General features: G+C 38.0%; 1 protein-coding gene across 1 annotated transcript in view; it reads left to right on the top strand.

The window, feature by feature from the left end:
* Nucleotides 1–7,187: 7,187 nt before the first annotated feature.
* The window catches only part of SCGN (secretagogin, EF-hand calcium binding protein), a 50,148-nt gene continuing 42,180 nt past the window's right edge, over nucleotides 7,188–15,155 (top strand). The window contains exons 1-2 of the mRNA XM_007973519.3: nucleotides 7,188–7,527; nucleotides 8,441–8,511. Of these exons, the coding sequence (XP_007971710.3) occupies nucleotides 7,446–7,527; nucleotides 8,441–8,511 (153 nt within the window). The 5' untranslated portion in view covers nucleotides 7,188–7,445. The remainder of the gene's footprint in view (nucleotides 7,528–8,440; nucleotides 8,512–15,155) is intronic.

Genomic DNA, 15,155 nt, shown 5'->3' on the forward strand with positions numbered 1-15,155 from the left:
AATCCTCTCTGGAGAAATTCAGCCTAGGCTTTAAAGTATTCCCATAGATATAGTTCCAAGACTTATGAATGTATACAGTCAAAATTATAAAAATAACATAAGAAAATATGTCACAATTAGTGAGATCTAGCAGGAATAACACACAGTAGAATCAGACTTCAGAGATGGGAAAAATGAGAAGTAGAATGTTCAATAGTTAATTTTAATCAGTTCAAATCAGTAAAAGATGGAAAATATGAGAGAAGAAGAAACTACGAGACATAATCAAACATATTTAAAAAAGAACAAAATATACAACGTTAAAAACTTAAATGATAACTTTAACAATTGATTAAATACAGCTGCACTGAGCATCAGTGAATTAAAAGATGGATCTGAAAAAATTTTGCAATATGCAGCACAAAGAAACAAAGTGGCAGAAAATATGAATAGTAATGAAGAGGAGGAGACTTAGAGTGAGAAGGATTTATATATTTCTAATTAGAATCCCAGGAGAAAAGCAGAGAGAGATGGTTAGGGGGAGGGAAGGAGTGGAGAGAGAGAGAAATTAAAGAGTTAATGGCTAAGACTTTTCTAGAGCTAATGAGAGATATCAAATCACAGATTCAAGTAGCCCCATGAATTTTAAGCAGGATAAAAAAAAATCTCTAGACATATTGTACTAAAACCACAGAACTCTAAAGACAGAGAAAAATCCTTACAGCAGCCAGAGCAAAACAACGGAGACCTATAAGGGAATTACATAAAGACAAACAGCTGACTTGTCAACAGCAGCAAAGGAATTCAGAAGGTCCTGAGGGAAAGATAATCTCAGTGTTCTAAGAGAAAGTAGCTGTCAACACAAAAATCAATATCTGACAACGTTTTTTTTTTGTCAAGAGCAATGGTGAAATAAAGACATTTTCAGACAGATGATGACTTTTCCTCCAACAGGCCTCGAATAAAGGGGATTTTAAAGGATGCACTTTTGGAAGAATAACAGTAATCCCAGATGGAATTTCTGAAATGCAAGAAGAATTAGATGAGCAAAAACAAAGACAAATATATGGGAAAATCTAAACAAATATTACTAGATGAAAAAATAATGGTCATATTTTGTGGATTTAAAATACACTTAAAATACATAATAACAATAGTATGTAAGTTGGAATGGGGTGGACAGTTCTGAAATATCCTAAGGTTTTAACATTATGTGCAAGGGCTGTAAATGTATTAATTTTTACTTTAAAAGTCATGTATGCATGTTGATACTTCTAGGATTAAAAAAACTGAAACAGAAGATGAATGTATAATTTCCAAGTTAATAAATAAGAAAAACCAAATGAAAGAAAAAACTTTATCAAGCAAAAAGCAGAGAGGACAGAAGGGAAAAATAAACATACAGAAAGCAGGAAAAATAACATGAAGTAAATCCAAATATGTCAGTAATTACGATAAGTAAAAATAGCTACATATTCTATGGATACAATCTAAAACAGGCAAGATGATGAATGTAAATGGATAAAAATAGCTAGATGAAGCAAATACTACAAAAGAAAGTGGATGCACCTATAATAATATTGCGTAAAATAAACTTTAATAGAGCAAAAAAGTTTACAAGAGATAAAGGTCACTACACAATAATAAAAGGAATCCGTTCACCAAGAACAGATAACTTTTAATCAATATTCACCCAGTCACATAGTCTCAAAATACATAAAACAAAAAAATGCAAATAATGACAAGAAGAACCAGACAGATCCACCAACAGAAGACTTAAACATATCTCTTCATAATCTTTAAATCAAGCAGGCAAAAAATCAGTAAGGATATAGAAGTTTAAACAATGTAACTAACATACCTGATGTGATGAACATACATAGGACACTACATCCCCAGATGGAGAAATTCATATTTTTTTCAAGCACACACTAAAAATTTATGAATATTTACTTTATAAAGGCCCATAACGCAATCCTCAACAAATTTCAAAAGATGGCTGCTATAGATCACGTTCTCCACCTACAATGAAATTAGATTTAAAAATCAATAACAAAATAGTTACATAAACCATGTGTATTTAGAATTTAGGAACTTTTTTTTTTTTGAGATGGAGTCTTGCTCTGTTTCCCAGGCTGGAGTGCAGTGGCAGGATCTCGGCTCACTGCAAGCTCCGCCTCCCGGGTTCACGCCATTCTCCTGCCTCAGCCTCCTGAGTAGCTGGGACTACAGGCACCCACCACCGCGCCCGGCTAATTTTTTGTATTTTTAGTAGAGACGGGGTTTCACCGTGGTCTCGATTTCCCGACCTTGTGATCCGCCCGCCTCAGCCTCCCAAAGTGCTGGGATTACAGGCATGAGCCACCGCGCCCGGCCTAGGATTTAGGAACATTTTAACTCATGGGCCAAGGGAAATCATAGTAGGAATCAGAAGAAAATTATAATGAAACAAAACTCATAGGATGTGTCTTAAGTCTTACTTGGAAGGAAATTTATAGCTTTGAAATGATTGTATTTTAAAAAGCTGCAAATTAGCAAGTTAAGTACACATGTATTTAAGTTAAAAAAGCAATGGTTATTAATGTATCAATATTTCATGAACAAAATTTACAAACTATTTGGGAATTAAATATAATAATGTCCTTATTCTGTGTAGACACCTAGATTTGGCTATGCCTACCATTTGTTTAGTAAGTACTATGTATCAGACTTGGTGCTGAGATAAACCTATATGTAATTTAGGAATGTAGACCCAGAAGGGGAAAAATAGGAAGAAAATACATTTTAAAAGCTATACTATGCATTTGTATTATTAAGTTTGTAAGAAGATGGCTGTCTAAGTGGCTGGAAAAATACTTAGTTTCAACTTACTTTAAGAGACATAGAGCTTTTAAAGAACTGGTTTTGTGCTTTAGTATAAGTTACAAACGTCTTCTTTCATAATTTAGTGTATCAACTCATTAAGAAAAGGTGGTATCATTGGTGTAATATAGAATACTAAATAGCCACTGTTTGCAAGACACTGTGCCAGATGCTATGTTCTGTTGGGTAGGAAGGGAAGAGAGGACAAGAAATTTTGAAGAGCCACTTAAGTGTGATAGGCTTTTAACTTTAACACTCAGCCTACCTCTTCAAAAATCCCAAATTAACCCAAACAACCACCCATAAAATCACTATTAACTACTACGTTAAACTATTCAAAGATTTTTATTTTTATTATTAATAATGGTGTAAAAAGGTATCTTTTCCACTGCTAAGAGCAGTATAAATCAGTAAAATTCAGCTGGAGGCCACTTTTAACCTTATGTTACTAAAGACTTAAGATGTTATACATTGTTTAGCCCAGCACTTGTGGGTTTAGAACTTTATCCTGAAGAAATAATTACTAGAGTGTGCAAACATTTAGCTGTAACAGCAGAGGTTTATGATTGTGAAAACCTAGGGACAATTAAAAAGTCTAAAAAGAGGATATTAGTTAAACAAATTGTGATAATACCAGCATTAAAATAATATCATAGAAGAATATTTAATGACATGCTTCGTAATACTAAGTGAAATGAGCAAGTTACAGAACAGTATAATCTACTTTTTGTGCATATAAAAAATTACTATAAGGACATAAACCCATACATTATTATTTCTGATTATCTCTAAGTGTCAAAATTATGGAAGAAGCTTTTCTTTCTTGTTTTGTAGTTTTTCTAATCTATATTGTTTAAATTACCTGTACTATTCATGTGATTGCAAAGGAAACAGTAAAATGGATATATTTTTAAAACATTAACTCTATTTCTAGTGTTTTCTTATTTTCTTATGAAAACCACTGCCCAATTTCTTTTGTTCTGCTTGCATGGCCCTTTGGAACTGACGTGGCCTTAAACCAAGGCTGTCTCTTTGAATTCTAAGGTCTACTGTATAGTCTGTGAGGTGTCTACAATGCTTGAATGTTCAACAACATTGGAAGATGAGTACTGTTTATATTTCCAGTTAGAAATATCATTCTGAATTTGTAAAAAGATGCAGTTATTTTAGCTTAGAATTGAATGGATGCATCAGGGTTAATTAGCAATGCTTCAGATTATAGACCACTGCCGCTTCTTGTGCAACTAACCATCAATTAGCTATGCTAATGAGAAAAGCAGGAAATGATTGCAGGAGAAAATGAAATCAGTACGGAAAAAAGAAAAACAACTGATTTTGCTCGCTAGTTTCAGCCATCAATTGTCAAAACTTACCAGGATGACATATAAGTATAAATTCTAACCTCTTCTCGGAAGAGATAGCATATTAATAAGACAGTAATGTTAATTCTTTTGAAGTTTTTTCCTTTTCTTGATTATCCTTCAGAGACACAATACCTAATTAATAAAATGACCAGAATATGAGCAGCAGGAAACTTATAGACAGAAGGTTAATCAGAGGTTCTAATGTAATCCCTAGGGGAACTCTTAAAAAAAAAAAAAAATCAATGTGGAGGTCTTACTCCAAACTATTAAAATCAGAATCTCTGTGGAAAGTGCTAATTAATCCATAAGATGCATAATGTATTTCAACTTGATTCCAACTGCTGAATATTTGCTTTGCACTGAGTTCTCCTTTTGGACAGGAAGGGACTCTGATAAACCACCTCTGGTTCCTTCATCCCCATCTCCATCACTCCAGTTTAGGCAGGAAAACTTTTCCAATGAGACAGTCTTACAGGTGTCTCCTTCCTGATACACGATCCTTAAATACCTTCCTACTGGCTCTCTTCTCTGTTAAGGGCTTGGATGATTTTCTAAAAGGGAAACCTTTATATGAGAGAATGCAGGATACGTAAGCAGTATCTACCTACCTAGTGCCATGATAAATATTTGGACGCAAAGAAAACAGGAAATAAATTATCGAATGGAGATTGCAGCTCCCCAGAGAGCTCCAGATGACAGGCTCCTGGAAAGTGTTCCAAGTTCTGTTTGTTCTCCAGTCCTGAGAACAATAATCTTTGTGGCTGTACTTTTCTTCTTCTTTCCCTAGATTTCACTTTCACAACTTAAAAAAGTTATAATAGCTTGCATTATATGCCTACTGCCCAAAGTTTTAAGACAAAAGAATTACAAATATCAAAATTAAAATCACCTGTGAGCCTCCCTCTTCACCACTCCAGAGAAATATATCATTAATGTCATTAGTGTATATCTTCCATGTTTTCTATGTGTAGAAACATGGATTTTATTTTACAGAATTGAGTCATCATATATGTACACTTTTGAAACTTGCTTTTTAACTTAACCTTATGTTTTGAGAATTTTTCTGGATCATCAAGCTTCAAAATCGAGATTTTTGTGTATGCAGCAAAGCCCATCATAGAGATTTACTATTATTTATTTAACCATCCCTCCACATTAGATCTTGATTATTACTTCTGAAATCTGCTTTGTTTTATCTTTTTCCACTACTTATCAGAAAACAAGATCAGCCCTGGTGAGTTCATACCAATTACTTTTTGTAACTGGTGCTTGACATTGTATCCAATAATTTCCCAAAGTCACAGATGATAATTATGGATACTGAACCCTTAACCCCTCCTATGCTACATATTCTTTTCTCCAATTTTTGTATCCAGTACTTGTTTCATTGGTGATGATACTGCTTTTCCTTCTTTAGGCTAGGCCACACTCCTCAAAAATCCTGAAGTTTACTTCATCATCTTCCAAATATGTATGTATGGAGGAAGATTCATCATTTTAGTAGCTAACTTACACTGAATGTTACTGTATATACTGTGACAATAGGTTTATGTGATTTTTTATTTGACCTTTATGATAATAACACAGGGTAAATACTACTATTATTCCCATTTTACAGTCAAAGAAAGTGAGGCTTCTTTTGAGTAACTTGCCCAATATCACACACAACTAGTAAGAGGCAAAGCTGGGCCCCGAACCCAGAACTATTTTCTTCTGAACAATTTTTTTTCATTATTATTAACTAAAGTCCATATTTATTCAAATTTTCTTAATTGTTACCTAATGGCCTTTTTCTGTTCCAGCATCATGTCCAGGATAAAACATTACATTTCTTTGTCATGATCCATTAGGTTCCTCTTGGCTATGACAATCTCTTAGACTTTACTTGTTTTCTCTAATAGAGTCACCCCTCATCAACTACAACACCATAGCATCTATAATTCATTGGACATTGCTATGTATGGTTCTGATCCTCACAGCAACCTTCCAAAACAGATGTTTTAATCCTCATTTTACAGATAAGAAAATCGAGGCTTAGGGAGATGAGAACTAATGGTGCAGGTTACAAAGCTGGTAAATAATGGAACTCGGATCCCGACCCAGGACTATCTGACCATGAGTGTCATGTTCTTTTCACTACTCTGGTTTAGATGACTTATGTATGTGTGCTTTTTATAAATAATTCTGAATGCTAAAACCAGAGTCAGGGTGCCATAAAGAAGATCTACATCTGGTTCAACTTTCTTATCTAATATCCAAGCATTTTCTATAGATTATCCAATGAAAGGTTCTAAACATATAGTCAAAAGGTATCAGTGTAGTTTGTACACGTTTTCACAAAGCATTGCCCAATTTTGAACAGTCCTGATTGTTAGAAAGCTCTGTGTTCCTCCAACTGATTTTTATCCTTTGGTCTTAATGTGGCTCTTAGGAGCCAAACACAATCATCTAAGCCTTCTACCTAAGTACCCTGCAGGCAGCCACATCTCCCCCAGACTCTCTTTTCCTGGCAGAGTACGGCTTAGTTTATTTTTCCTCAGCATCCTAATGATGCTACTTTAAATCACAGTGACTTGCAGTATCCCTATTTAGTTGCAAGTCCTTATAGTGCATTATAGTACAGCAATGTGTATGTCTTATACAATCAGGACTCAATAATTGCTGTTGACTTACTCCTTGCTTAAAGGGAACCACTTACCACCATCACCATCTCTTCTCACCTACCCTCACCACACACTACATTTCTAAATCCTCAAGCCCAAAGGGCCCTCACACTGACACTTTCTGCAACCCTTTAAATGAGGCAGCTCTCCCTAGAAAACCCCTTGAGACACAAGTTTGGAAAGTGAGTCAAACGTAAGAGGGATGTCTTCTCTGAGTCTGACAAACAAGTTAAAGGGCAAAAGCAGTGAGCCGTGGACGCCTGGAGACAGTTTCTTTCTTCCTGAATCCCCCACGCGCAAAGACAGACAGGATCTGCTAGGACAGCGCGCAGGGCGGGGCGGGGACCAGCGCGCCAGGAGCGGGGCGGGCTTCCAGCAGCTGGTTTTTGCTGAGGGCTGAGGGACGGCTCAGCGACGCCAGGGCCAGCAGCGCTCGCGTCCTCCACAGCAACAGTTACTCAAAGCTAATCACATAGCGAAAGAAGCAGGAGAGGGAGTCAAGAAATTCCGTGAAGGAGTCCTTACCAAAGTCGTCTAGGTCCTTCCGCGCCGGTGCCTGGTCTTCGTCGTCAACACCATGGACAGCGCCCGCGAACCGACTCCGGGGCGCTTGGACGCCGCTTGCTTCTGGCAGGTCTGGCAGTGCTTTGATGCGGATGGTGAGTAGAACAAGCTACTTGCACACTCAGGTGTAGACGTGGCTCTAAGCTCAGCCCACTGAGAGGACCTAGAGTTTCCCCTTTACTGTAGGCAAAGTTATCGACCTGGGTTGTTAATGCATTGTACCTAATACAGTATCATTAACAGACGTTTGGCATACTGGTAATACACATCTATATACCTTGTTAAAATTCTAAGTGGTAGAATTTCCACTTTCCCCTTTCCAATCTCTCTTTGTGTGTGCGCGCGCCATATATATGGTAGACATACATATATATTGTTTATATAATGACTAATATCATTGTATACATTCAAGGCTTGTGGGACTCAGCTATTTGAAGTCATCCTTCCCTAAATGGGCTCACTTTCACTCAGTGACTTTGTTGTACACCCTTCACTCTCTCAAAATGAGGATAAATTTTATCAACTTTCAAAATGACTCCTCCGCCAAAAAAAACGACTCCTCCATCAAAAAACTACTTGAAAATAAAATGAAACTACTTAATATTTGTTTTTATTAATAAAGAAACAAAATATCTAAAAGGTGTGTTTTAACTCTGCAAACTGGGATTCAATACTTACACCTGTTAAGTTTCTCCAGGCTTCAGAAATTTCTGGGTTAAATTTTATTGTTAAGTTCACGTTTATTCATTGATTACAATCCATGTACTTAATAGCCTTTTTTCCCCAAACACTAATATAAACCCTAGCATAAAGCACTTATTCTGGAACAGTGTTTACTGTTCAAACCCATATCTTCTAGAGGTAGGTGTTGGCACTTTGTTATTGGAATAACAAAAATAGTGTTGATGGAAGCTTTATAAATTGTGAGAGTAAAAACATATTTAGATAAATACTGTCATGTGTTATTTTATATGTTACTATTATTTATGTTTATTTTCTTGCATTTAGAAAAAGGTTACATAGAAGAGAAGGAACTTGATGCTTTCTTTCTCCACATGTTGATGAAACTGGGTACTGATGTAAGTACTTGCACACTAAGCCTTAATGTATGCCTCTTAGTAAGATACACACATCCAAGTCTTATGTTGATTTGTACCTATTAATTCCATCTGACCTCTTTTCTTCCTTGCATGTATGTAATTTCTCCCCCTCTCCTAGCAACATAGAGGGATTTAGGCAGGTTTTATAAAAGGCACAACTGTAGCATTAGACATGCTGGTTACTGACTTTCAGTGTAACATCTGTCATCCACTCAGAGATCTTAACTGTAGACTCAGTTAACTTGGTTTTGAATGTCTCCTTGGTTATGTCTCTGCTAATTGATTTATACCTGGGGATAAAGTAGCCCAACTTGTTCAAAAAGCTGGAAAAGATGTTAAGCACATTAAGGCTCTGGGTGTTTCATATGTATGATAGTCCTCTGATAGCAAACTACAAACCATTTAAAATCATTTTTCCATTATTCATTTTATTAGAAGAGGTTACAGATTTTTCAGGGAATGACAAACCAGGAAACAGCCAGCATACCCAGAGCCCAGATATAAATGGAAGCCAATCTATCTAGTGTCCATCTGATGGTAAATCTGTCCTTGGGAGATGTAAGTGAACTCTTGAAAGTCTCTGTACCAAAGCAGAGAAAAATTTTACACAGAAACACATGAGCAGAGGCCAGCCTGGGGATGGGCTCGACCTGATGAAAGCTCCAGCAGGGCATGCATAGTAGAAGGAGATGCTCTAGGGACAACTGAATTTAAATGAATGATGGAGATAATTTGTCCGTATTCTTTAGCTGTTTATCTGAAGAATAGAAGTGCATCACATTCTCATGTGAGAGCTCAGTGAGGGAACAAGGAGCTCCTCACCACTGTTGAGAAGATGGAAAGGGTATGGGATGGGGGGTGCAAAGGAAGCCAGTTCAGAAACAAAGGGGCTGACATCTGCCCCCTTCAGCCGCACAGATCTCTTGGTCCCCCTCTATTTCTGTCTGCCTCTCATATTCTGTCTCTCTTTTTTATGTCTGTCTCTATCATTTTTCTGCTCACTTCTGTTTCTCATCTCTGTGTTTCATGGCTCTCATCTCCCACTGTTTCTTGCCTTTCTCTCTGACCTCTCTGTCGCTCATCTTTCTTGTCTCTTTCTTATATCTGTTTCTCATTCGTTTCTCCATCTGTATGTCTCTTTGTTTTCCCGCTCTTTTTCCAGTCTCTCTGCTTCTCAAAGCTCTTTTGTTCTCTCCTTTCCCCAGGTCTTTTATTTCTCCTTTCTTCTTTCTTTCTTATCTCTCTTTTTGACTTTCACTTCTTTCCTCATCATTTTCTCCTTCACCCTTTTCTTTGTCTCTTATCTCCCTTTTTCTCTACCTTTTATTGCTCTTTGTCTGCCTGCATTCCAGCCCTTACCCTGTGCAGCCTGTGAAGTGAAAGGATCAGCAGATGAGAAAGATAGAGACATGAGTCCCTTCTTTCCTCTCGTCAGACCACTTGCACACACTCGTTTTTATCCTTCATTCTTGTACTTACACAAGCTACAGGTAGAACTGAGGAAGCTTCCACCAAGTGAGGCTTCTGCCTCAATCTTGCAGCCAGTTTCACATGCCAGCAGCCCGTGGTGAAGCCCACCAGCCTTGTCCATAGGGCTTCTATTTACATCTGTAAATGTAAGGCTCATCGTGCTCCAGGAACCCATCTTATCTATCATGAACATGGGTATTTGAGGAAGGCAAAAAGACAAAGTTAAAACCATTCAAAATCTTGGAATAAATGGGATGGTCAGCTCCTAAAAATCTATCATCAGGGACCTGGACTTCTCACCTTTTCAGAGGGCTCCTTGCTCTAGTGATTTATAAAAGGGAGGAGAAAAATTGCTATCAGTGTTGAAGCTGGAGTATCTAATTTTCATTCATCGAGTTGGGGTCTGCTCTAAGCTGAGGATGCTGTGAGATATCTTCATCTGAGGCCTTGGCTAACCTTAGAAGCACTGTTGCCTTTGTGAGAGAAAAGAGGGATGTCATCTCTTGCAGCTTGACTGTTTTTATCACTGCCCCTATCTCAGACCTGGTCCATGGACTAATGCTCTTACACAGGGGCAAGCATAATCCTTGAGGAAAGAGGACAACAAAGGACTCACTGGTGTCCTGCGCAACTGCATTCAGTGCAAATGTCCCTGAGGCTGGAAAGGGGGTTGGAAGGTCTCATAATCCTTAACCTAGTGCAAATCAAATCAAATTTCAGTGTGCCTGAGAGTTATATTTTCTTTGTTAAAATGCAGACCCCTAGGTCTCATCCTGTAAGTATTTAAGTACATTTGGGGTCTGCCAAGGATCTTTCATTTTAAAAGCACTCAAAGTCAGTTTGCATGTTTTTTTACCCTCTTTTCCTCCAGGAACATTGACTTTTGGAGAGGGGATTCTAATATAATTAGGCCAATTCCACTGAGCTGTGGCAACAGCCCCAGGCACATCTCATGAGCACTTGGCTGGGAAGAAAGCTTTTGGAGCCAGGATGATAAGTTTGAACTCTTAACTAGAAATGATATCATCTGCCATTGGATGCCTTTCAAAATGCTGAGGCACTACTCTGGGAAGGGTGCTTGCAGGGACCTTCACTGGGCACTCCATGTTACCTGGACAACCATGATTAAGGAAGCTATTCCTAATTTTGGGTTTTGTCTCTGATGAGTAATAAGCAGGCCTTAAGGAAGTTCTTAACAATAGGGCAGGATTTCCAAAATGGAAGCCCAGTTGAGGAACAGTCACCATTTGATTGTGACATCTACTTTTGATTGGTAATGCCCAGTGAGTACAGAATCCAGCAGCACGGAGGCCTCCATAATCAGGGAGCCCCTCGCTCTGGTGTTCAGTAGTGGTAAGCCATCCTTCAAAGGCATGAATAGCTCTACTTTCCTCTGCTGATTACTGGGTCACAGAGACCTCAGAAGAAGGTATTTTGAGGTTTCTAACAGCAAGCTGCCTGCTAGTCTATCCAGGAGAGCAACCAGCTTGCTTGTAATTACCTGTTCCTCAGAGTCTCAGAGGGGATTGACTTAATGGAACCATCAGCTGCAATTGCTGCTGTTTCTGTTACTCCCTGCAAACCTTTTCTTTCAAAGTGCTGAGATTTTAGCTAGTCCATGGATAAGCATCAGATTCTATGTGTACATACCCCTCATGTACAGACTGTAGCACATCCTGGGCCTCTTTCAATACTTCAGGGATTATAAATACCCTGCTGGAGCCTAGTGTCTCAGATAAGGACTGATGGGAAATTACAACAGAAGAAGCCCCAGTTTCTTTTGCTTTAGGTCAAAGGGATAGTCATGAGCTTTGGGGTTCGGGATCTGAGAAGACAGAAGCCAAGATTCTGTGCCCTCAAACTAAAGGTAATGTAGAATCTGGCTACTGCTTATTTGGCTTCACATTTATTTACTTTAAAATCTAATTTTTCACCAACATGACCCATGTTAGTTAACTTCCTTTGGGAATGCCCAGCCCATCATAAAGAATCATTTATTCATCCAACAGATCCTGTGTTCCAGAGATAAATAAATGAATGCTATACTTGCAGAGTTCTTAATCTAAAACATCAAGCTGAAATTCAAAGTGAAGTTCGACCCTGTTGAGTGATTTCCTGTTGAGTATTGTGCTTTTCCTGTATGGTACATGAACACTCAAATGTAAGCACACACAAAATCTTTGGTGCTGAGACTAGACAAGTTAATCCCACCATGATTAGTGGGGTGTCACATGAGGAAACCTGGTTGACAGAAGATCCTGGAGTCTCAAAGAACCTGTTCACCTTCTACAGAGAATAAAAAAAAATGTGCCTCTTGTCTCTGAAGGCCCACTCCAAAGAAGGCTCATGGTTGGGGAAAGGACAACTATGTGTGGAGGCAGAAATCCGATGCTCATTCCCTATCTCTGCACCTAGAGCTGCGTGATAGCAACATGCCATTTAAAACTCCTGGGTCTCAATTTTCCTATCCATAAAATAGTAATTATTAGAATAATGTTTTGGTCTGCCTGTTTCACAGTGAAGACCAATAAGATAACATAAGTGAAAGGTGCTTTTAGTTGCAAAAATACCCAACGTGTATATTCTTATGCTGATGCAATATCTTCTTGGGTCCTTAGTTTTCCCAGTGTTTATTCTACGCCCCGCTTTGCCTCAGATCCACCAAGCGGTTATCCCACACAGGATCGTTGAAGCTTACTCTCTTAAACACTGAAATGCTTTTAAGATTTTATATATATATATACACACACACACACACACACACAGACACTGTGTGTGTATATATGTGTGTGTGTGTATATATACTGTATATATTTATATATATGTGTGTGTGTGTGCATATATATATATATATATATATATGATTTCCAGTTTATGAGAGCAAGTTTTCCAAGCTAGGGTAACCTTTGGAGGATGCCTTAAGTCATACTCACCACCACCTTTGGTCCTTCATGAGGAAAGGAGGCTACTCAAAGGAAGACAGAAGACAACAGACAGACTGTCATCTCAGGGACCTGTTAGACTTGCTCTGTCTTAGACAAATAATACAGGCATTATCTCTCATTTCTTCATTTGATGCTTTGGTTCCAAATCACTAATGTATTTTTTCACATTTTTAGTCTGATGTGTGTTCATTTAGAAAGGTATTCTTTTTTTTTTTTTTTGAGAGGGAGTCTCACGTTGTTGCCCAGGCTGAAGTGCAGTGGTGCGATCTTGGCTCACTGCAACCTCCGCCCCATGGGTTCAAGTGATTCTCCTGCCTCAGCCTCCCGAGTAGCTGGGATTACAGGCACGTGCCACCACGCCCAGCTAATTTTTTGTATTTTTAATAGAGACGAGGTTTCACCGTGTTAGCCGCATGGTCTCAATCTCCTGACCTCGTAATCCACCCACCTCAGCTCCCCCAAGTGCTGGGATTACAGGCGTGAGCCACTATGCCCGGCTGGTATTCATTTTTTTTTGTTTTTTAACTAGACCCTTCACTGTTCCCCATTTATAATCACCATATGAATATGTTTGGTTGATGTTTACAGAGTCAGACTGTCCAAGTCCTCTTATTTTAATCATTTTGGGTTTCTAAATACAGGACCAAAGCCAGAGAAACAGCAGATGACCTTGATATGGCTAGGATACACAGATTCATTTGATGGATACATCATCTTAATCACAAATGCTAGTGGTTTGGGTTTATAACTTCAAAAAATAGCTACACATATAGATGTTATTTTTTAGTTCTTATTCATATAACTTTTGTTTTTTTTTTTTTAGAGACTCACCTTCACTACAATTTATTTCAAATAAAGTTTATTGATCACTATTTATTATCCATTTGGGAACTATACAAGCCATTAATTCGTTAACTTCTTTCTATTGCATGAATTTCATCTATTTATCATCCCCTGCAGCAAAAGGCAACAAGTAAAAAAAAAAAAAAAAGGAAGTACAATTCTATCTTTATACTTACTGACAAAAGTTTGTGTATGATTGAACAGGGAAGAGGCAAACTACTGACTGACATGAAACTTGGCAGTTCCCTATATATCCAGTATCCACACCAATCCTGGAATTTTAGAGAATCAGATATTAGAGGATCCAATAGCTTAAATTATATCAGCTCACAGCACCTTTTCTACCTTACATCGAACATTTGCTATGCATCCACCTCCTACAATGAGTTGGCATGATGGATGCCAATGTCAGGGGTTGAAGTCTAGCATAATGCCCAGGAACTTCCCTAGCATTAAAATTGTTCTTGCTGACCAAAGTGTTCCCTGGTTTTCTAAGAATAGGCTTTCAAACCTTCAGGGTCTTATAATATTTAAAGCATCTGGTTATCTAACTAGTTGCCAGAACCTATCCTGAAAAATTCCCAAAGCAAGTCATCAAGCTTTCCTTGCATTTTGTTTGAACCATTTCTCATTTATTAACAACTTAATGCTGGAATGCAATGACTCCATTAGGTGTTCTCTGCCTCATCTCAAGCAACAACAAGGTGTGGTGGAAAGTGCACTAGACCAGATATCAAATGTGCTGGTTTCAAGATTGTTCTGCCAATATTCAGCAGCATCACCCTTCTGGCCTATTTTCTCATCAGTAAAATGAAAAGGGAGTGTCTCAGATCCTTAGAAAAGATTGTCAAGCATCCTCTCATTTTTTTCTCCTTTACTCTTTTGCTTCTAAATCACGAAGACTAATCTGAATGAATCATATGTTTTGATTTATAGTGCAGCAATGGATAAAATTATCATGCATTTGAGTATTAGTCTTCATATGTTAAGATCTGGAAGGTAGAGAGTTTGTACTACTTTTCTACTAGATTTTCTACTCCCTGAAAAACATTTGCCATATGCAGTCTTCCCTGGGTTTTATTCCTGAGAGCAACATGTTGTGCCATGCTAAAGTGTTTTAGGACATTTTGTTCTAGGAACGACTAAAACAGCCTGGGTTGTTCTGGCAAGTTCTTTGCCATATGCAAGAGGTCAACTGAAGCAATGACAGCCTGAGGGGAAGAGGTGAGGACTGACAGCCCCTCCGAGTCAAGAATACAAAAAAACCAAAAACATTTTCTCAGCTAGTGATGGGAAAATGATAAAGGAGAATTTCCATGTAAGAAGCGGGAGCACAAAAGAAAAAACAAGTTTCCCAAAGAGGAA

The sequence above is a fragment of the Chlorocebus sabaeus genome, chromosome 17 (genome assembly GCF_047675955.1).
Source record: "Chlorocebus sabaeus isolate Y175 chromosome 17, mChlSab1.0.hap1, whole genome shotgun sequence".
Classification (NCBI taxonomy): Eukaryota; Metazoa; Chordata; class Mammalia; order Primates; family Cercopithecidae; genus Chlorocebus; species Chlorocebus sabaeus.